This window comes from Ranitomeya variabilis, chromosome 1 (genome assembly GCF_051348905.1).
Source record: "Ranitomeya variabilis isolate aRanVar5 chromosome 1, aRanVar5.hap1, whole genome shotgun sequence".
Classification (NCBI taxonomy): Eukaryota; Metazoa; Chordata; class Amphibia; order Anura; family Dendrobatidae; genus Ranitomeya; species Ranitomeya variabilis.
Window position 1 is genome coordinate 1087650319 of NC_135232.1, and position 24310 is coordinate 1087674628.

At 43.4% G+C, this 24310-nt stretch overlaps 1 protein-coding gene and 1 pseudogene across 5 annotated transcripts in view; one reads left to right on the plus strand and one right to left on the minus strand.

Annotated features, from left to right (window-relative positions):
• The window catches only part of KCNIP4 (potassium voltage-gated channel interacting protein 4), a 1385815-nt gene that overhangs the window by 1122792 nt on the left and 238713 nt on the right, over positions 1-24310 (plus strand). For all 5 annotated transcript variants that reach the window (XM_077279981.1, XM_077279984.1, XM_077279983.1 and 2 more), the window contains one exon: positions 13901-13971. In XM_077279981.1, coding sequence (XP_077136096.1) covers positions 13901-13971 — 71 coding nt within the window. The remainder of the gene's footprint in view (positions 1-13900; positions 13972-24310) is intronic.
• On the minus strand, positions 10361-10965 carry LOC143788664 (inosine triphosphate pyrophosphatase pseudogene; annotated as a pseudogene).

Below are 24310 nucleotides of genomic sequence, written 5' to 3' on the forward strand. Positions count from 1 at the left end.
CTTCATGGCCAAAAGCTCCCGATTACCCACATCATAATTGCGCTCGGCGGGCGAGAATTTTCTAGAGAAGAATGCACATGGCTTCATCACCGAGCCATTAGAACTTCTCTGTGACAAAACCGCCCCCGCTCCAATCTCGGAAGCATCAACCTCAACCTGAAAAGGAAGTGAAACATCTGGTTGACACAACACAGGAGCAAAAGAAAACCGGCGCTTAAGTTCCTGAAAGGCCTCCACGGCCGCAGGAGACCAATCAGCAACATCAGCACCCTTTTTAGTCAAATCAGTCAAAGGTTTAACAATACTGGAAAAATTAGCAATGAACCGACGATAAAAATTAGCAAACCCCAAGAACTTCTGAAGGCTCTTAACAGATGTAGGTTGTGTCCAGTCACAAATCGCCTGAACCTTGACGGGATCCATCTCAATAGTAGAAGGAGAAAAAATGTACCCCAAAAAAGAAATCTTCTGGACTCCGAAGAGACACTTTGAGCCCTTCACAAACAGAGAATTGGCCCGCAGAACCTGAAACACCTTCCTGACCTGTAGAACATGAGACTCCCAGTCATCAGAAAACACCAAAATATCATCCAAATACACAATCATAAACTTATCCAGATATTCACGGAAAATATTGTGCATAAAGGACTGAAAGACTGACGGAGCATTGGAGAGTCCAAAAGGCATTACCAAATACTCAAAATGGCCCTCAGGTGTATTAAATGCGGTTTTCCACTCATCACCCTGTTTTATCCGCACCAGATTATACGCACCGCGAAGATCTATCTTAGTGAACCACCTAGCCCCCTTAATGCGAGCAAACAAATCAGTCAATAATGGCAATGGATACTGATATTTGACTGTAATCTTATTCAGAAGGCGATAATCTATACAAGGCCTCAGGGAACCATCTTTTTTTGCCACGAAAAAAAAACCTGCTCCCAGAGGGGACGAAGATGGACGAATATGTCCCTTTTCCAAGGACTCCTTAATATAATTCCGCATAGCAGTATGCTCTGGCAGTGACAGATTAAATAAACGACCCTTAGGGAACTTACTGCCAGGAATCAATTCTATAGCACAGTCACAATCTCTATGAGGAGGGAGCGAATTGAGCTTAGGCTCCTCAAAAACATCCCTATAGTCAGACAAAAACGCAGGGATCTCAGAAGGAGTAGATGAAGCGATTGAAATCGGAGGTGCATCATCATGAACCCCCTGACATCCCCAGCTTAACACAGACATTGTTTTCCAGTCCAGGACAGGATTATGAGTTTGTAACCATGGCAGACCAAGCACTAGTACATCATGTAAATTATACAGTACAAGGAAGCGAATCACCTCCTGATGAACGGGAGTCATGCGCATGGTCACTTGTGTCCAATACTGCGGTTTATTCATAGCCAATGGTGTAGAGTCAATTCCCTTCAGAGGAATAGGAACTTCCAGAGGCTCCAGACTAAAACCGCAGCGTTTAGCAAATGACCAATCCATAAGACTCAGGGCAGCGCCCGAATCCACATAGGCATCGACGGAAATGGAAGACAGTGAAAAAATCAGAGTCACAGACAAAATGAACTTAGGCTGCAGAGTACCAATGGCAAAAGATTTATCAACCCTTTTTGTGCGTTTAGAGCATGCTGATATAACATGAGCTGAATCACCACAATAAAAACACAATCCATTTTTCCGCCTATAATTTTGCCGTTCACTTCTGGACTGAATTCTATCACATTGCATAGTCTCAGGTGCCTGTTCAGAAGACACCGCCAACTGGTGCACGGGTTTGCGCTCCCGTAAACGCCGATCAATCTGAATGGCCATAGCCATAGACTCATTCAGACCTGTAGGCGTAGGGAACCCCACCATAATATCCTTAATGGCCTCAGAAAGACCATTTCTGAAGTTTGCAGCCAGGGCGCACTCATTCCACTGAGTAAGCACCGACCATTTCCGAAATTTTTGACAATATATTTCCGCTTCATCATGCCCCTGAGAGAGGGCTAATAAAGCCTTTTCAGCCTGAATCTCCAGGTTGGGTTCCTCATAGAGCAATCCCAATGCCAGAAAAAACGCATCCACACTGAGCAATGCAGGATCCCCTGGTGCCAATGCAAATGCCCAATTCTGAGGGTCGCCCCGCAGGAAAGATATTACAATCTTGACCTGTTGAGCAGGGTCTCCAGAGGAGCGAGATTTTAAAGAAAGAAACAATTTACAATTGTTCCTGAAATTCAGGAAGGTAGATCTATCTCCAGAAAAGAACTCTGGAATAGGAATTCTAGGTTCAGACATGGGAGTGTGAACAACAAAATCCTGTATGTTTTGAACTTTTGCCGCGAGATTACTCAGGCTGGAAGCCAAACTCTGGACATCCATGTTAAACAGCTAATATCAGAGCCATTCAAGGGTTAAGAGGAGGTAAGAAGCAGCTAGACAGCAATTAAGGGCTAGGCAGCAAAACTCTGAAGGGAAAAAAAAAAAAAAAAATTTTCCCTTAAACACTTCTTTTTCTCCTGCTTCAGCCCAAACAATTAACACTTTGTGGGCCGGCTATACTGTCATGAATCCCAATGGCTAGGGATAGCAAGGGACAAGCAAAGTAATACAAAATATCGGACGAGCTCTAGGGTGATGGAACCTGGGCTGACCGCTGCCCTACGCCTGACAAACGCAACTAGAGATAGCCAGGGAGCGTGCCTACGTTGGTTCTAGACGCCACGCACCAGCCTAAGAGCTAACTAGTACTGCAGAGAAAATAAAGACCTCACTTGCCTCCAGAGGAATGAACCCCAAAAGGTACAGTTGCCCCCCACATGTATTGACGGTGAAATGAGAGGAAGGCACACACATAGAGATGATATATATAGGTTCAGCAAATTGAGGCCCGCTGTAAACTAGAAAGCAGAACGATACAAAAGGGGTCTGAGCGGTCAGCAAAAAACCCTAATCAAAAAACCATCCTGAGATTACAAGAACCCATGTGCCAACTCATGGCACATGGGGAGAACCTCAGTCCACTAGAGCTACCAGCTAGCATAGAGACATAATAAGCAAGCTGGACAAAAAACCAAACAACTGAAAATCAGCACTTAGCTTATCCTGAAAGATCTGGGAGCAGGTAGTGTTGTGAAATTGGATTTTGGGCTCCCCCGGTGGCCACTGGTGGAATTGAACTGGTGTGCATCATCCTCTCTGTTCACCTGTTTCCATCAGGATGTGGGAGTCGCTATTTAGCCTTGCTCCTCTGTCACTTCCATGCCGGTCAACATTGTAATCAGAAGCCTTTCTGTGCATGTTCCTGCTGCTAGACAACTCCCAGCTAAGTTGGACTTAGTCCTTGTTTGTTTTTGCATTTTGTTCCAGTTCACAGCTGTAGTTTCGTTTCTGTGTCTGGAAAGCTCTTGTGATCTGAAATTGCCACTCTGATGTTATGAGTTAATACTAGAGTCTTAAAGTAATTTCAGGATGGTATTTTGATAGGGTTTTCAGCTGACCATGAAAGTGCCCTTTCTGTCTTCCTGCTATCTAGTAAGCGGACCTCAATTTTGCTAAACCTATTTTCATACTACGTTTGTCATTTCATCTAAAATCACCGCCAATATTTGTGGGGGCCTCTGTCTGCCTTTCGGGGAAATTTCTCTAGAGGTGAGCCAGGACTATATTTTCCTCTGCCAGGATTAGTTAGTCCTCCAGCCGGCGCTGGGCGTCTAGGGATAAAACGCAGGCTACGCTACCCGGCTACTGTTAGTTGTGCGGCAGGTTTAGTTCATGGTCAGTTTAGTTTCCATCCTTCCAAGAGCTAGTTCTTATGTTTGCTGGGCTATGTTCTCTTGCCATTGAGAACCATAACAAGGTAGGCAGGAACCAAACAGGGCACATCTGAATACATTGATAGCCGGCAAGGGAAATGACAGAAAGGCCAGGTAAAATAGGAAACACCCAGCCTCTGATGGACAGGTGGAAACCAAAGGCCGCAACCCACCAAAGTCACCCAGTACCAGCAGTAACCACCAGAGGGAGCCCACAAACAGAATCCACAACAGAGAGCTGAGCGGCAAGGCCTGGGAGGAGACATAAAAAGCGGGGACTAGAGCAACATGGCAACTGGAGCAGCATGAATGAACATGTCGGCGTCCCTGATGACAGGGGGAAGAGGACACATGCAGGGACTTCAGCTCTGTTCTAATAGAAATTTTGAGCAAACAAGTGACCTCTTTTTTCTTCTGGTGCAGAGGCATAGCAAACTTGGTAATTACAGTTCAGAAAAAGTGGAACCATGTACTTGATGGTTACAGCTCACATTTTGTTGGGTATTACATTTAGTCAAAGATCAACCACACTATCAATTTTTTATTAGACCCTTACTGACTGAAAGACTAAGGCCGGCGTCACACTAGCGAGTTTTACGGACGTATGAGCGCAGAAAATACGTCCAGATAATACGCATTGCACACGGCCCAATGATTCTCTATGAACTCGAGCCTGGGAAAATATTCTGAAAAGTTCCCACTCTCGAGTTCATATGAGTTCATCCAGCAGGGGGCGCATCACCACGACTCGAGGTAAGTACAGTACATTCCCCTGCATTCCATTCTTTCCTCAAGTTTTTTCAGGCAGGAGCACAGCTGCATTAGCAGAGCTCCTGGGTGTAAAATTATTTAACCCCTTCAGATGGATTTACAGCGTGGGACAAGACTGTAACGACGGAAAGTATGGAATATTGTTGTTTGTGTTTTTAACTTTATTTCAGATGACAAGGGTCTTCAGGTGGATTAAGAGTATAATAAAATATTAAAACACCATGTGTCTTTATTTCATTAAAATATTTTTTAATAATGTGTGTGTTTTATTAACCATTTCGTACTATTGGATTAATAATGGATAGGTGTGGTAATTGACGCCTCTCCATTATTAACCTGGCTTAAAGTCACCTTACAATAGCAAGGTGACATTAACCCTTCATTACACCATATCCCACCGCTACAGGGGAGTTGGAAGAAGGAGGCTAAGTGCCAGAATAGGCGCATCTTACAGATGTGCCTTTTCTGGGGTGGCTGGGGGCAGATGTTTTTAGCCAGGGGGGTCCTATAACCATGGTCCCTCTCTAGGCTATTAATATCTCCCCTAAGTCACTGGCTTTCCCACTCTGGTGGAGAAAATTGCGGGGGAGCCCACGCCAATTTTTTCCGGGATTTAACCCTTTAATTTAATAGCTAGAGACCCCAAATTTTACACAGAGAACTTGTTACATTAGTAAAGAGGAATATGTAAAAAAAGAAGGGATATGAAATGGTTTACTGTATGTAAACCATGTCTCATATCCTGTCGGGTTTGTGAAGGAGATAGCAAAAGCCGGCAATTGAATAACTGGCTTTTCTGCTATTTAGTGCTGAATTAAATATATGTGTGTCTCACTGATATCTATCTATCTGTCTATCTATCTGTCTATATATAGAATAGACCAGAGAATAATAAACGGAGTATAAGTCCCATTTTATGAACAAGATAAAAATACACGTTTTTATTTAGTGACAAATATATATTACAAAAGTTATAAAAAAAAATGTAATGGTACAGCAAGGGAACATTACAGGAAACACTGAAAAAATCCTCACGGCAGTGACTACCCTTATAGTACACTAAGACTATTTCATTAGTAAAGTGCTATTAGTGCATATAAGATGGTAACAGAACGATTGAAACAAAAAACACTGCTAGTCAGATTTTGTCCAACCCACAGTGGGGACCCATTCCGCTCTATCAGCATGTACTCGACTAGCATTGGTTCAATAGTTCTTACCCATCAGTCTGGTGCCAGGGGGATCACCGCCGCAGCAGGTGCGGCTTTAAGGGGTTAAATTTCACAATTGTCAAAATAAATTGAATTGACATTTCCATGTATAACAGAGTAACACTTTTGATAAATAAAGATGAGGCTGATCCTCCAGACGTTGCTGTATTTCTGCTCCCATGTGCTAAAATAGAAAATTAACGATGATGTTAACATTTGCCGGCGCTCTCGGCCTCCACCTCTCGGCGGTTATTGATCCGTGCATGAAGGTCGATGTGCAGTCAGCAAAGGCTAATGTGGAGAAATGAAAAACGCTACAGATACTAATCTCGGTGATGTCTTCTGATTATTTCTCCTGCGTATGTGTCAGTCTTTACTTCTAGTGAACGTGATAATCATGAGACGTTGAATGTGTGAATTGTCTGGTCGAATGTCTTACATGCTCTGGTCTCTAGATTATGGCTGAAATCTATTAGGACTTATGTACACGGCAAAACCATCCGCACAACCTCTGTGCGCTGTCATCTAGATGGGCTCTTGAGCCATTCTTTTTTGGCCATTCCACAGAACCCATCACAAATAACAGCATGGCTCTGTGAATAAACAAAGTTGCAACATGGCAATAGCACTTACTGCCAATCTACCGATTTCATACAAGACAGTGGACGAATTCTCACCCTACATATAGTATCAGTAAGTAAAAAAAAAGGATTAGATTCTCGTGAGATATTTTGTCACCTCTCATGACATAACTTGAAGCCAATCTATCATCAAATTTCACATTACACACTGCATACATTATCTCATAAATGCCTTAGGCTTCTTTCACACTTCTGTCTTCCAAATCTGCACAGGATCCGTCAAGATGTTGAAATGACGGATCCTGTACAGATTGTGGAAAAGGTGTGCACTGCGCCCGTCTTTCTGACGGACCCGTCGAGGCTATGTGCACCTGTTGTATGCGTTTTTGCAGTGGTTTTCCGCTGCGAAAACGCATAGACAACACAAACCCGGTTAAAAAAAATTAAAAATCGTAGTATCCTCACCTACAGGAGGACGGCCATCCGTCACAATCCGTCGCTAAAACAAGTTTATGGGAAAATTTTTTTGCAGGATCCTGCATTCTCAAAAATCGACGGATTGTGACTGGAGCTGAAAGACGGAAGTGTGAAAGAGGCCTTAGATACAATGTGCAGCAGGTAGATGAGGCACGCGACTAACACAGACAGATAGCAGAAATAGTGGATGCCACAGGCAGACAAGAGACGTCCTAGAGATTGCAGACAGGTAGCAGAGGTCCTGGAAGACAGGGAACATGTAGCAGAAGTACTGGAAGCTGCATGAAGACAGGAGACATCTTAGAGACCGCAAGCAGACACGTAGCAGAGGTCCCGGAAGAACAGGAACAAGTAGCAAAGATGCTGAAAGCCGCAAGCAATCAGGAGACGACCTGGAGACCAAAAACACATAGCAGAGAAAAACTGAATGATGCAGGACGGTCTGAGTGGTCCCAGAAGTCGCAGACAGGTAACTGAGGTACTGAAAGCTACAGTGAGCCCAGAGACATCCTGGAGACCACAGGAAGGAAACTGTGCACATGCAAACCGAAAGTCTTAATATCAAGACACAGGTGTGTGTCTTGGGAAGCTTTATATAGGCCTAGGAAGCTCAACAAATAGGAGCAAGTTGGGCTACTTGCAAAGTTTGATGTGGAGTCCAAGAAAGTTTAGCTGACTGGGGTATAGGAAGCAGAGCCCAGACCAGGGACAGGTGTGTAGCAAAATAATTATTTTAAGATGACGACTATAGAGCCATGCTTTCATGGATTTTCAAAGTAAGTATACCAACCTGATCAGGTCAATGAATGCAATTTGTATTATAGAATTTGGTAAGAGGTGATATAAGTGGTCCCTACTCAGACGTCGGAGGTAGGATAACACAGAGACCAATCTACCACAGTATGGGTAGGGTCGCATGACCGTTTTCTACACATCCAATACAATTGGACTGATTATTCTGATTAGGGCTCATTTCCACTTGCGAGAAACACGTCCGAGTCTCGCATGTGGAAACCAAGCTCTAGTGCCGGCACTTTGGAGCGGAGTGTGCAGCTCCATGTGTTCCTATGTGGCCGCACGCTCCGCTCTGGAGTGCCGGCGCCAGAGCTTGGTTTCCACATACGAGACTCGGACGTGTTTCTCGCAAGTGGAAATGAGCCCTAAGACTGATCAGAGTGGCATCATTTTTTCTCGGAGAGCAAAATAATGTTCTCTCTCCGTTCTTCTCTCCATTCTGTCAGTCCATGAAAATCAAGCAACACTCGATGTCATCCAAGTGCAACATGATTTTTTTTCATAGACCCACTTGCATTGCAGATTTTAATTCAACACTCTGATCAAAATCAGACATGTCTCCATGTCTCTGTCCCAGGAAAAAATCGGACATAGGCACCAGTGCTATCTGTGAAAACCACAGATAGCACTCATGCGAGAAAATTGGTTGTGTGTACGAGCCCTATATGCGACCTAAAGCCCAACTATACTACTGCTTTTGGACTAAACCAAAGACTGATATCCCATGGAGAAAATGACAGTTACCGGGAACTTTATTTGAACCGCAAAAAAATAAAAAGACAATGATTTTTCATTCCTTCTCTCCAGCGAACGCTGCTGAAAAGAAGAAATGAATGGCGGCTTCAGCACCACAAGCTGGGGGGACAGCGCTTACTGTAGCGCTGTCTCCTGCACGGCACACGGACTGCACACGGACAGCATCCGCGTGCGGTACGTGTTTTACACGGACCCATTGCCTTTAATGGGTCCGTGTGATCCGTGCGGTCCCACGAACACTGACATGTCTCCGTGTTTTTCAAACGGACACACGGTCCGTGAAAACACGCTGACATGTGCAGAGACACATTGATTTTAATGTGTCTACGTGAGTCGGTGTCGTGACTGACGTGTGAAACAGGCCTTAGTGTATGCAATGTTAGCTCTCCATGCAGGATAGGTGGGTAATAAAAACCAAAATGAAAGTTTGAAGTAAAAGGAGAAAAACTAGAGGAGGCCAATAGGGGATACTTATACAGAGGAACCTATGGGGGGCCCAAGGTTGGATAAATCATGATATTTCTTTTGAAGCAGCTGTGTGTGAATATGGAATTTTATTGAGTCTTGCTGCAAGGTTAAACTGTTTTATAGCTAAAGTTATCACCTCCATGTGAAAAAATGTAGCTTAACCCCTTACTGCCATCGGATGGAATAGTACGTCCGATGGCAGAACCCCCGCTTTGATGTGGGCTCCGACGGTGAGCCCGCATCAAAGATGGGACATGAACAGCTAACATGTGCCCGCAATAGGCGTGGGTGGTGTCACGATCAACCCACGTCTATTAACTAGTTAAATGCCGCTGTCAAACTCTGGCCGGAAATACACGCATTGCTGACTCCATCATGTGATCAGGGGTCATCAGTTCGTCGGCATAACAACCAGAGGTCTCCTGATTGTTGATGCCGGATTGCTATGAGCGCCACCCTGTGGTCGGAGCTCATAGCAATGCAGTAATTCTACTACACAGAGGCTATCTGAGCATCGCCTCTATGCTACAGAGCCAATCAAGTTGTGGCAGCTTCAAGCCTCCTATGGAGGCTATTGAAGCATGCAAAAGTAAAATAAAAGCATTCAAAATAAAACAATTAAAAAAAAATCTAATCTACATATATTTGGTATAGCTGCATTCAGAATCGCCCGATCTATCAATAAAAAAAAAGATTAACCTGATCGCTAAATGGCGAAGAAAAAAAAAAAGTCAAAAGCCAGAATTACATTTTTTTGGTCGCACAATATTGCATAAAAAATGAACGGGAGATCAAAAGAACGTATCTGCACCAAAATGGTATCATAAAAAACATTAGCTAGGCACACAAAAAATAAGCCCTCACCCGACCCCAGATCAAGAAAAATGGAGATGTTACGGGTATCGGAAAATATGCGCAATTTTTTTTCTTTTTTTTTATCAAAGTTTGGATTTTTTTTTCACCGCTTAGATAAAAAAGAACCTAGACGTGTTTGGTGTCTATGAACTCGTACTGACCTGGAGAATCATAATGGCAGGTTAGTTTTAGCATTTAGTGAACCTAGCAAAAAGGCCAAACAAAAAACAAGTGTGGGATTGCACTTTTTTTGCAGTTTCAAGGCACTTGGAATTTTTTTCCTGTTTTCTAGTACACAACATGGTAAAATCAATGGTGTCGTTCAAAAGTACAACTCATGACGTAAAATCCTGACCAAATCCTGATGCAATCCTGAACGTGAACACATACCCTTAGAGGTCACATCAGAGACAAAATCAGAAGAGCATCAGGTGGTAAAAATACAAGCAGAGATCAAGATAAATAAAAAAAACTACAGCAAGAGCAAAAAATAGAGCTACTGTATGCCAGATAATTTATTAAACGTCTTGCGCCATATATCAGAACACAATAACATGGTGGTGGACTTCAAGTGATGTGAATAAAGTCTTCAAATGCTCCATACATATTAGTCTCACTCTCTGGGTTCCTCCTTTCAGACTTTAGGGGTGCCATGCTGGATAAAATAATCTGACATTTCTATCAGGGCTATGTACCAATGGGAAACACAGTTCTTAATTTCTTTTGGAAGCTCAGCATAGGTTTGTTCATAGCCATCAGGCTGGAAATATGGATAGTATGGATATGCAAAGTCACGAGGCCCTCATGGAGTTACTATTTGACCCATGGTTTTCCCTTTGAGCAGCAGTACGGGGTCTTCAGGGTTTCCAGTGCTTTAGGTAAATGTGCAAAATGCAAATGCACGTTTATCCTCAAACCCTGCCAACATTTCATGCAAGCCTTCAGGTTTTAACTTCTAAAGAAACCATTTTACGTAGAGGCCGGGAAGACCACCCAGAGCGTGGAAAAATAAACATACTGTATGACTTCAACTATGACTGGACCTTGGATCTGTTTTGGGGCCTATTTACACTTTTGAATTGAAATTTCATCAGATTCTCCTTGGTATTCAGGCAAGTCGATTTTCTTAGCTGCAAATTTACAGGGAAATGTATCTCTGAGCATCTGAATGACCTCCTCCAGCTTCTTGGCATTGCCCGTCACAAACATCGCACTCCTGCCAGTCACTGCAGCCATCATATATGTATACCAGATAAGCAGAAGTTATTGACTGGCAGTGTGAACAGAGTCTCAGGAGTTTAAATAGCGAGCAGTAGTGATGAGCGAATATACTCGTTGCCCGGGTTTTCCAGAGCACGCTCGGGTGGTCTCCGAGTATTTATAACTGCTCGGAGATTTAGTTTTCCTTGCTGCAGCTAGATGATTTGCAGCTACTAGCCTGCTTGATTACATGTGGGGATTCCCTAGCAACCAGGCAACCCCCACATGCTACCAGCTGTAAATCATTCAGCTGCCACGATGAAAGCTAAATCTCTGAGCAGTCATAAATACTCGGAGACCACCCGAGCATGCTTGGGAAAACCCGAGCAACTAGTATACTCGCTCATGACTAGCGAGCAGTACTGTGGTATCCAGCTACCCATTCTACTGTTGCTGAATTAGACAGTTTTCGTGTGGCAGTAGATTTGTTCCAGTGTTTCAGAATTAGTTTGGGCACTGTGAGATTGGAGATGTAATACATTGCATTGTATACCGACAAGTCATAACTGTGCTTTGCTGCCATCTGCTGGCCAATGTGTATATGAAAGCTAAGTGCTTATTCTCCTCACAACAAGCTGCCATAGAAACGGCTGGGAGGAGCCTCCCAGCTCAGGCCACACGGGCTTCCTGAGGTAACTTCCAGTTCAGGACACACAGGCTTCCTGAGGTAACTTCTAGCTCAGGACTGTCACAGTTCATGAGGTAACTTCTAGCTCAGGCCACACAGGCTTCCTGAGGTAACTTCTAGCTCAGGACTCTCACAGTTCATGAGGTAACTTCTAGCTCAGGACTCTCACAGTTCATGAGGTAACTTCTAGCTCAGGCCACACAGGCTTCCTGAGGTAACTTCTAGCTCAGGACACACAGACTTCCTGTGGTAACTTCTAGCTCAGGACACACAGGCTTCGTGTGGTAACTTCTAGCTCAGGACTCTCACAGTTCATGAGGTAACTTCCAGCTCAGGCCACACAGGCTTCCTGAGGTAACTTCTAGCTCAGGACACACAGGCTTCCTGTGGTAACTTCTAGCTCAGGACTCTCACAGTTCATGAGGTAAATTCCAGCTCAGGCCACACAGGCTTCCTGAGGTAACTTCTAGCTCAGGACACACAGACTTCCTGTGGTAACTTCTAGCTCAGGACCTCACAGTTCATGAGGTAACTTCTAGCCCGGGACACACAGGCTTCCTGACGTAACTTCTAGCTCAGGACTCTCATAGTTCACGAGGTAACTTCTAGCTCAGGACACACAGGCTTCCTGAGGTAACTTCTAGCTCAGGACTCTCACAGTTCACGAGGTAACTTCTAGCTCAGGACACACAGGCTTCCTGAGGTAACTTCCAGCTCAGGCCACACAGGCTTCCTGAGGTAACTTCTAACCCGGGACACACAGGCTTCCTGAGGTAACTTCTAGCTCAGGACTCTCACAGTTCATGAGGTAACTTCTAGCCCAGGACTCACAGGCTTCCTGAGGTAACTTCCAGTTCAGGACACACAGGCTTCCTGAGGTAACTTCCAGCTCAGGACACACAGACTTCCTGTGGTAACTTCCAGTTCAGGACACACAGGCTTCCTGAGGTAACTTCTAGCTCAGGACTCTCACAGTTCATGAGGTAACTTCCAGCTCAGGACACACAGACTTCCTGAGGTAACTTCTAGCTCAGGACTCTCACAGTTCATGAGGTAACTTCCAGTTCAGGGCGGTTCAAGCTGCCTGAGGGAGCAAACAATACTGCTCCCATCATAGTTTTCCATATGAGTCCATGCTGAGGGGAAATCTTTCTCTACATAATCTCCTCCACAAAGGAGTGAAGTCATCCTGTCAGGAGAGATAACGCTGCACATGTGCTCTCCTGCATGCTGGCTATCCTGTTTGATTCTAGCCAGGACCAGATCCATGTGGCTGCCACGCCACCGGCTTTGTATAACCTACCCCCTGCGATAAGGAACGGTAGGCTCAAAACCGTGAGAATTTCCACACTTTAGTGTGTTTCCACAGAGAGACAATCTGTGATGTTCCCTCCTTCAGTGTAATATTTCTTGGACTGCACATAACACGTCGTCTAATAGCAAGTGAGGAGAACTCTGCTCCAGCCGCCCTGAGAGGCCATAACCTTGGTTGTCTCATGAGGAGAGAACCATTGCTTTCATATCCATAATATACTGTGAAGTTTGCCTTTGATTGAGAGAGACTGTACCCCGTTACCTCATTCAGTAAAATTGTTATGTGTACAAGTTCACCTGCGTGTCTGGTTGATTGAGATCGCAAACCCTGCACCCAGACACCACCGCTACAGGGGTGCCACCGGGGGGTCCTATACGATCCACAAGTGCCACCTCCCGCTATTCACAATTGTTGTGGACACAAGGGAGGTGGTGAGGGGTCCAGCGACCCACTTCAGCTACCGTGACATCATTATCTGCTGCCAGGGGGACTACATGCCCCAGCTGGCCCTTCTGCAACATCTGGCGCCTCTCCAGTGGCCCACCACAGTAGCACCCAGATCTGACATCGGGGAGAAACCCACGGCTTCTGGACTGGCCAGACCCACAAGTCCCAGGAATAAACCTAGGCTACCAAGAGTCACTTTGCATCGGCCGGCAAGAAAAACAGGAGTAGAACAGTCTCCATCACAGATATCACAGAACCAAGTACAATCACACATAGAATGTTTATGGATCATTTTCCACTAATGAGGAATGCAGTCTTTACCACATAGTACACATTACCTCCACCTCTTATCTCTATTTCTAACTCCCTTCAAGCATGTGCTACATGACAAATGATCATTTCTAGATCTGAAATATGCTTTGTTTAATTATTGTAAAAATGAGTAATTGATTAATAGCAATCCAATATATCTACACTGATAAAATATTTACTTTTTTGCTAATTGTGTGCCTTTTCTCTTACAGATGCTTCGAATTACGCACACTTTCTGTTTAATGCTTTCGACACAGACCACAATGGATCTGTGAGTTTCGAGGTAGGTCATTATTTTAATATTGGATATATTAATAGTATGAACCTTTGCTCCCTATGATTAATTATTGAATGTGTAACTCTAATGTTTTGTCATGAATTTATCTTTTTTGGATTTTTTTGAAAAATGTTGCAGCGTGCACAAGTCAGTATTATGATTGCTGGTATGATTCTAGTAATTATTGTAACTATCTTGACTCTCATTTTCATCAATCTTTTTTGCTAAATTAGAGCTAGATGTGAAGGGAGAAAAGGAGAGGGGACCGTTGCCCGGTAGCATTCTAGATTATATTCTGTGATTGAAGGTTTAAGGCTGGGGTCACACAAGAATCGGCTCAATTATGCTAATGACACTCGGATCAAGCTCTGTTAGTGTTTTGCCAAGTGTCAGTTCACTTTGATACAATTACCTGATATAACAGGTGCAGAGAAGATGGAGAACTTAATTTCTCCATCGTCTGTGTGCGTGTAAGGCTACGTTCACATTTGCGTTGTTGGGCGCAGCGTCGTCGACGGATACCGATGCACGCGTCATGTTCCCCTATCTTTATCATGGGGGGCGCATGGACATGCGCCGGTATGCGTTGTAATGCGTTTTACGACACATGCGTCATATTGACGCACAAGACAGGGCGCAGAGGACGCTACTTGTAGCGTTTTCCCTGCGCCGAAAGTCCTGATCCTTACTATCTTATGACAACGCATGAGTCGCAAAACGCTGCGTTGTGTACATGAGTTGTTGGTTGCGTCGCCGACGCTGCTCCCAGCAATGCAAATGTGAACGTTACCTAAAACGGACATCAGAGTGCAGTCCAATGTTTTATACTCACCCGTAGACTTGAATAGGCGTGCATTCTCCGATTTGCAGAGCCACTCCCAACATGTTCACATTTTTATAATGGCTTCCACAGCACCCCTCATACAATATGGTTGGTCCACAACCCCTTACCCACATTATGATGGCCCTTAGATTCTCACCAGCACACAGTATGATGGCTCCCACAGTCTCATGACACAAAGTATAATTTCAAAGTTTTTAAGGTTGAAGATAAACATAAGTCCAAGAAGTTCATCCTCTACCCTAACAGGTATTATAGCCTCCATAGCCTCCACACAGTTTTATGGCTTCCACAGCTCCCCACTTACAATATTATGGCCACCGTAGCCCTCTCACAGTATGATGGCCCCATCTGTCCTTCCCACACAGCATGATGGTCCTGGTTGCCAGAGTCCTCCCCCACAGTATACTGCCCCCCATACATTGCATGATGGTTCCCAAAGACCATCTCATGGTATAATGCCCCAGCAGTCCCCCACGCACAGTAAGATTGGCCAGAACAGCTTTCTACACACAGTGTGATAGACTCTACTGCCTAACATACAGTATGATACCTCCACAAACAACTGCCCCCACACAATAAGATTGCCCCAGAGCCCACACACAATATGATGCTCTCACGGATCGCTTATAAACTGATGGCTGAATGATAGCTCCCACAATTCTTCCACGCACACAATGATGGCTCTCACAGTCCTCTCACATGGTATTATGCTCCCACTGTCTAACCACGTACAATTTGATGGTTGCCACAACCTTCTACACACAGTATAATAACCTCCACAGCCCATAACACAGTATGATAGCCCCCACAGCATCCAACTACATGGTGCTCATTTCCTGAGATATGCAGACGTTTCAGAGCGCCTGCTGCAGAGACAGGAGCAGTGGGGGAATGAGGAGGAGAGGTGAATATTATATTTGTTTTAATCAGCGAGTGCATTGTGGTGGCCAAAAAACTGTATAGAGGACTATGAGGAGTGCATCATAATGTATGTACTATGGAAAGCTATGGGGAGTGCATTATACTGTATGGAGGACTATGGTGAGTGCGTTATACTATATGGTGGACTATGGGGAGTGAATTAAACTGTATTGACTATGGAGGACTATGGGGAGTGCATTATACTGCATGGACTATAAAAGACTATGGGGAGTGCTTTATATTGTATTGAGGACTCTGGCGAGCACATTATACTGCATAGAGGACTATGGGTAGCGCATTATACAGTATAGAGGACTATGGGAATGGGAAGTGCATTATACTGTATGGACTACGGATACCTATGGCGAGTGCATTATTCCATATAGAGGAATATGGGAAGACCATTATACGGTATGGGAGGCTGTGGGTAGTGCATTATACTGTATGGAGGACTATGGGGATGCCATTATACTGTATGGGCTATGTAAGACTGGGGAGTGCATTTTACTATATGGAGAACTATGGGGAGTGCATTATACTGTATGGAGGACTATGGGGAGTGCATTATACTGTATGGAGTATTATGGGGAACACATTATACTGTATGGAGGACTATGGGGACTGCAATATACTGTATGGAGGACTGTGGGGAGTTCATTATGCTGTTTGGAAGATTATGGGGAATGCATTATACTGTGGACTATGTAGGACTATGGGGAGTGCATTATAATGTATGGAGGACTATAGAGAGTGCTATACTGTATGGAAGACTATGGGGAGTGCATTATACTGTATGGACTGTGGGGAGCATATTATACTGTATAGAGGACTATGGGAAGTGCATTATACTTTGAACTCTGTAGGACTATGGTGAGTGCAGTATACTATATGGAGGACTATAGATAGTGCTATACTGTACAGAGGACTATGGGGGAATGCATTGTACTATATGGGGGACTATGGGGAGCACATTTTACTTTATGGTGGAGTGCATTATACTATATGGATGACTATGGGTTGCAGTATACCAGAGGTCTCAAACTGCATTCAAGGGCTGCAAACAGGTCATATTTTCATGATTTCCTTGTACTGCACAGGTGATAATTTCATCACCTACTCATTATGTGTGTAGGTGATTAAATTATCACCTGTGCAGTACAAGGAAATCCTGAAAACATGACCTGTTTGCTGCCCTCGGGGAATGCAGTTTGAGACCCCTGCAGTATACTCTATATAGGATTATGGGCTGCAGTATACTATATGGAGAACCATGGAGCCTATTATACTATATGGAGGGCTATATTGGGGTCATATTTATATATTTTTAGTGTTATTTGGGGGTCATAATATTGGAAGACTATGTGGGAGCTGTTATACTTTATGGAGGACTACTGTATGTGGGGACCATTATAGTGTATGGAAGCAATTAAACGGTGTCAAGGTTTTTGTTGGGTCCATCATACTGTGTGGGGGGCCATTATACTGTATGTAGGCCCATTATACTGCATGGAGGACTGTGTGGGGGTCATGGTGGAAGAATCATACTGGGTTGGGGTCACCATACTTTACTGGGGGAGCTTAGGTGGGGTACAGTATGGTCATCCTACTGGGCGTGTGGAGTGTATTGTGGAGGAATTCACTGTGGGGGTATCATACAATGTTTGTTGGGCACTTTTGTTGGTGTCATACTTTATGGGTCCAATGAAAGGGGAATCTAGGGCTTCAATAGGAGGAATATTACTTTGTAAAGGCTGCAAAGTTGTGACATATGCTCTTCTGTGACCCTACCAATTTTTTTTTCTAGTTGAAGGGGGCCCAATTAGAACTTCTGCTATGGGGGCCCCATGACTTCTCGGAACGCCCCTGTACACTGGCTTATTGGTGGAGCAGAGAACCGATGGCTACCTGTTCCACCATTGTATGAAACTATATTTGCATCCTGAGTAAGACGACTCTCTTAAAATCCAAAAGCCTTTTAGAACCTTGGCTCCCCATATGCAACTGGCCACCACTCGATTAACCATAGACAAGTACAATTTTCTGTACTTTTCCATTCACAATAACAGAGGTACAACACAATGCAGGGGTCTAAGAAAAAAAATGCCCCAGAATTCATGAAGAATAAAAATATTTATTGAGAAAAACATGTAAGGAAAGATGACCTATCTTCTTTAAGGTCTCCTTAATATTAGATATTGCCACAGCTCCCAATATTGTTACTGTATAAAAAGCGAAACATTCCTGTAAAACAAAGCTGTGCTCGGTTTGGCTATCCTTAACAGCCAATGGGCAGCATTTGGCCCAGAGACCACACTTTGCCCAGGTGCATATTGGAGTAAATGTTCTATTTCTACCAACCATGTAACCCAGAAGTTGATCCTGAGGCCAAGTTGTCACAATCTGTTGTAGTGCTACATGATCAAATTTATTTGCTCAGTTTGGGATTTGGGACCCAATTCATAATTTGTGGATTTTTTAAAGCTGCTTATTACGGTATGTCTGATATTATTCAATGATGTTTGCCGCAACACATGCTTCAAAATGGTGCACATATTTCATGAATTTTGTGCAAAATCCAAAATGTTCCTTATTTTTGTCTTTAACTGGTTTTCATACTTTTTAGCCAAAAAAAAAAGTTGCATGTTCCGCTAAAATGTCGCAATTCGTTTGTAAAAACTTTAGTTGGATAGAAAATCACTCCAAGCAGGGCGACTTTCGTATATTTGCACAAATTATTAGTGACTTTTTTATAAAGTTGCATTTTATGACACAGATGAAAACATCTAGAAACTAGGAGCAACTGAAAAAAGACGAAAAAAATACCAAAAACAAGACCAAAAAAACCTCAAATGCAAAAATGAATAGGGGCCCTAAGTGTTTGGTGTATCTCATACAGGTTGAGATGTACTATCATTATGAGTGAGGTTACACAGACTGACAAAAGTGGCTACAGAACCGGTGCAACTAGGGTTGTCCCCCAAGAATGGCCACAACACAGTGTGCAAAGCTGTGGTGTTCTGGCCCCATACCCTGGTTACGTCCTACAGCAATGGAACCTACAAACAGCTGACTAGTGAGTGTGCAGTGTTTTGGACCTCCATCAATCTCATATTGATGACCTATTGTAAGGATGGGTCATCAATATCATAGTCCTGGATAACCCTTACAACATATCTACAGTATGGCTCTAAGTAAATCTCTTCCTGACTATTCTACATATACTGGATTTGGTGAATTGCTTAGAAGTCAATTTTTGAAGATCACTGATGTCTGTGAAGCTCAGCTCTGCTACGTCTGGGTGTAGACTAAACTATGGCTTTATTTATGGCTTTTGAGTAACATACAGAGAAGGAGCATGAAATTTTACTTCTCAATGATTGATGCTGTGAAGTGCACATCAGTCGGTCATTTCGTCTGTCATGTATACCTGTTATTGATGTTCTTCAAGATGGTGTCATCTTCAAAGCTCTTCTCTCTGCCCTTTGATTTTAGTTTCCAATAGATCCCAACAGCCGTCAAGAAACAAGAAGTTCAAAAACTTATTAGATGGCTTTATTTTTATTTTATTGAAGGCTGAGTTAAAAAACTGCAAGTGTTTTTTTTACGGTAGAGGAATAACAATAACTTGAGTTGTATTGCTTACCTCACTTTTGTCCTTAGACCATCCTAGCTGAGCCACATCTCACTATATGTCCCAAGACCCCAAAGTGTACACACACAGTAAGTTCCCCATAATGTACACACACACACACACACAGCTCTGCTACACCAACACACACACACTCCTTGCCTGTGTAACAATGGATGGCTGGAGATGTGGTTCTACTAGGTCACTAATGGATTTGATTTAGGCTAAACCAGGGAGCGAGGTCTAAGGGATTTTTTAAAAAGTAATTCCCAGTTTCTAGTCTCGGTTAGCAATGGCTGACAACTGTGAGTTCCAAAAATGTGGTACCAAGTCAGCAGGTAGAAACTGAGGTCAGAAGGAACCAAGGACAAGGCAGAGTTCAGCCATAAGTAGAGGACAATATGGAAGGAAGCAAGAGGCTAGAGTCGGGAAAAAAAATCTGAGTCGTACTGATATGGAAGCTCAAGTCCAGGATGGTGGGTGAAAGGCTCTTCTAAAGCATGGAGCATACTAGCATTGGCTGAAGTCATGGGGAAGTAATGTTATTTGGAGTTTTGTGAGACCGGTCTCTGGTTGCACCCAGCCTTTATGATCTATATTAAACCTCTAATAGCATCCAATGCAGGTGCATGGAGGGAGCTCAGGAGCTGTGCTCGCTCTATACAGGGCAGGTGACATCTGTGTTATCCAGCATCTGCCTCTAACATTGGGGGTTGGAGGAGGTAATCCCAGTTCCTGTCTCTGAATGGTTATTGCTGGTTCTAGCTGGTGTGGGCTTGGTCGATGGATTCACTTGGATGCTTCCCCCCTCTGGCATCTTGGTGCACCAGAGGATTTGCTGCATAGACTGTAAATTTCCTTATATACTGCAATATATACTGGAAACAAATGACAGTAATGACAGTTCAAGTTGTCAGACTATTAGAATTTGTAAAAAACAATATTCGAAAGTGAAAACAAATAATTTACAAAAATAACATTTCAAATCACACACCTTTTCCAAAAATTTAGAAAATAACAAAAACACTTATTTGGTATCCCAGGGTCTGCAAAAGTCCAATCTAGTGAAATTTAAATGTATTTAATCCATAAAATATTATCTAAACACCAGAATAGCCATTTTTTTTATTCATGTAACCCCACCCACAAAAATGCAATGTTTTTAAAAAAAAAAATCTAAACATAATTTGTAACCCAAAAGGTATAAAAAAAATTCAGCTCACTACACACAAAACAAGCCCTCACAGCTAAATTGGTAGGATTTTTTTTGCATGTTAAAGCTACAGGTCTGAGAAAATGGTGACACCAATCACATTTGTTAACAAATTTCTGAATTTTGGGGTATTACGGTAATTGTACCCATATGCAGAATTATGTTGCCATTGAATTACATTTTTTTTTACTGTACATTGAATGCTATAAAAGGGAAACCCAAAACACAATAGCAGAGACCCTTACTTTTTTCACCACATTATATTTCTCCAAGAACATTGTATGGTGTCAATGAAATGAATGGTGTCATTCAAAACTACAACTAGTCCTGTAAAAAATAAGTCCAAGTTCAGCCATGTCAACAAAAATGAAAAATGGTCCTTGGAGGAAGGTAAGGAAATAATTAGGAACTAATGAGCAAAAAAGAAAACCTGTTCTAAAAGAAAGTGGATAAAGGCACTGCCCTGTTACCGATTGCAAAGTTGGTAAATACTGAATAGCTGGGGCCCAATTCCCCCCAAAAAATACAAATATACCCTCCATTATGGAAATGGGTTTTACCGCTCAAATGCCTTTAGTGCATGTGATCATGGTGCCTTATAGACACCAGCATACCTGCAGATTTTTGCCAGAGAGAAACACGCCATCATTGTTTTTACTTGTCACCTTTTTGGCATTTTTGCTGCGACTTTGCCTCCATCACCTTTCTTATTTTTATTCCATTCATAAAATTGTGGTGACTTCAAAATGGAAGAACTAGAATGGACAGGTCACTAACGTGTAACTGAGCCCTACTGCATACAACCTGCTAGCGGCACATGCTCCTAGCCTGGGTACCCAGCCACTCAGACTGCAGACAGGCTAATAACCCAGGCAATAAGCTGCACGCAAAAGTATTACAAATTCCACCATCTTTGAGAATTTAGAGGATTTATAAAAGCGGTAAATTTTGTTTTATAAGAACCTTGCAAATTTAACTATTTAAGAACTTAAGATATCTGCTTTAAGTTTGCTGTATCGATGTAGAAGGGAGGACCGGGCTGCTGCAGCTGCTGAAGCGTCGGGTCCGGAACTGCTTTCTGAACCTCCTGTTTCTGGGGGGAACGAGACTGCAGCCGGAGCGAGCCAGTAACCAGGGTGAAGGGGGAGTGGCCAGTCAGTGTGAGGTAAAATGCGTTGCGTGGCAACTGGGGTGCCGTTCCCGCCAGAACGCCAATTGGGGCAGACCGCAACCGCTGTGAGGGGATCGACAGGCCGCCGCTTGAAGAGAAAGGGCGACATAGTGAGGTACTCACCGAAACCGGTGATTGCGCAGGAGAGCGTGCGAACGACGGAGCATCGCCATACAAACGTCTGGGTGTCGGCTGATATCCAAAGAGCCGCACACCAGGTAAAGCATTGCAGCACAGCCTTTCAAGTCACGGCGGCTGCCCAAGGACACCCGCACTGACAGGAATCTTGTGGGAAGCTCTGCTCTCTTACTCCACAGATATATGTACTAGGGTCTCAGCAGGCAAAACAGGAGACCGCCGACGGCCGCCAGAGGAAGGACCATGTGCTAGGCGACACAGAACATCATCGGCATTCTGCTACCCACGGAGTCATCAGAGACTGACAGGCTGCAGAGTCACGACAAGTGAAACCGTTAACAGAGACTGTTTAGTTAATCAGCTTTTATTTAGTTTACGCTTTGTTTACCCTCCTAACTCCCAGGGAGGAGTACTCCCACTGTTAAATAATTAAATATAGTAAACCCCTGCGCTGCCAATACTCGTGTCCTGTAAAAGTAGAAAGACCAACGTGGATGAACATTTCCAATTGTTCCTGACCTCTCGGGTGCCTTTATCTTGTCTGATGGTGACACCATTCATAGTTCATCAAAATGAGAAAACATATAAATAATGAAGTGAACAAATTGCATATTGTGTGTTTTATATGCAATAGTCAAGTTGCTTGATATTGGTTCTTCGTTGGACTGATTAATCATTATGACTTTTTAATCTAAAGAAGCTTTATGATAGTAATAGATCAACCCCCCTCTCCTCCATGCATTATACAGGTCCTTCTCAAAAAATTAGCATATAGTGTTAAATTTCATTATTTACCATAATGTAATGATTACAATTAAACTTTCATATATTATAGATTCAGTATCCACCAACTGAAATTTGTCAGGTCTTTTATTGTTTTAATACTGATGATTTTGGCCTACAACTCCTGATAACCCAAAAAACCTGTCTCAATAAATTAGCATATCAAGAAAAGGTTCTCTAAACGACCTATTACCCTAATCTTCTGAATCAACTAATTAACTCTAAACACATGCAAAAGATACCTGAGGCTTTTAAAAACTCCCTGCCTGGTTCATTACTCAAAACCCCCATCATGGGTAAGACTAGCGACCTGACAGATGTCAAGAAGGCCATCATTGACACCCTCAAGCAAGAGGGTAAGACCCAGAAAGAAATTTCTCAACAAATAGGCTGTTCCCAGAGTGCTGTATCAAGGCACCTCAATGGTAAGTCTGTTGGAAGGCAAAAATGTGGCAGAAAACGCTCTACAACGAGAAGAGGTGACCGGACCCTGAGGAAGATTGTGGAGAAGGACCGATTCCAGACCTTGGGGAACCTGAGGAAGCAATGGACTGAGTCTGGTGTGGAAACATCCAGAGCCACCGTGCACAGGCGTGTGCAGGAAATGGGCTACAGGTGCCGCATTCCCCAGGTAAAGCCACTTTTGAACCATAAACAGCGGCAGAAGCGCCTGACCTTGGCTACAGAGAAGCAGCACTGGACTGTTGCTAAGTGGTCCCAAGTACTTTTTTCTGATGAAAGCAAATTTTGCATGTCATTCGGAAATCAAGGTGCCAGAGTCTGGAGGAAGACTGGGGAGAAGGAAATGCCAAAATGCCTGAAGTCCAGTGTCAAGTACCCACAGTCAGTGATGGTGTGGGGTGCCATGTCAGCTGCTGGTGTTGGTCCACTGTGTTTCATCAAGGGCACGGTCAATGCAGCTAGCTATCAGGAGATTTTGGAGCACTTCATGCTTCCATCGGCTGAAATGCTTTATGGAGATGAAGATTTCATTTTTCAGCACGACCTGGCACCTGCTCCCAGTGCCAAAACCACTGGTAAATGGTTTACTGACCATGGTATTACTGTGCTCAATTGGCCTGCCAACTCTCCTGACCTGAACCCCATAGAGAATCTGTGGGATATTGTGAAGAGAAAGTTGAGAGACGCAAGACCCAACACTCTGGATGAGCTTAAGGCCGCTATTGAAGCATCCTGGGCCTCCATAACATCTCAGCAGTGTCACAGGCTGATTGCCTCCATGCCACGCCGCATTGAAGCAGTCATTTCTGCCAAAGGATTCCCGACCAAGTATTGAGTGCATAACTGAACATTATTATTTGATGGTTTTTTTGTTTGTTATTAAAAAAACACTTTTATTTGATTGGACGGGTGAAATATGCTAATTTATTGAGACAGGTTTTTTGGGTTATCAGGAGTTGTATGCCAAAATCATCAGTATTAAAACAATAAAAGACCTGACAAATTTCAGTTGGTGGATAATGAATCTATAATATATGAAAGTTTAATTGTAATCATTACATTATGGTAAATAATGAAATTTAACACTATATGCTAATTTTTTGAGAAGGACCTGTATATACAGCTCTGGCAAAAATTGAGAGACCACTGCAAAATGTTCAGTTTGTCTGATTTTTCTCTTTATAG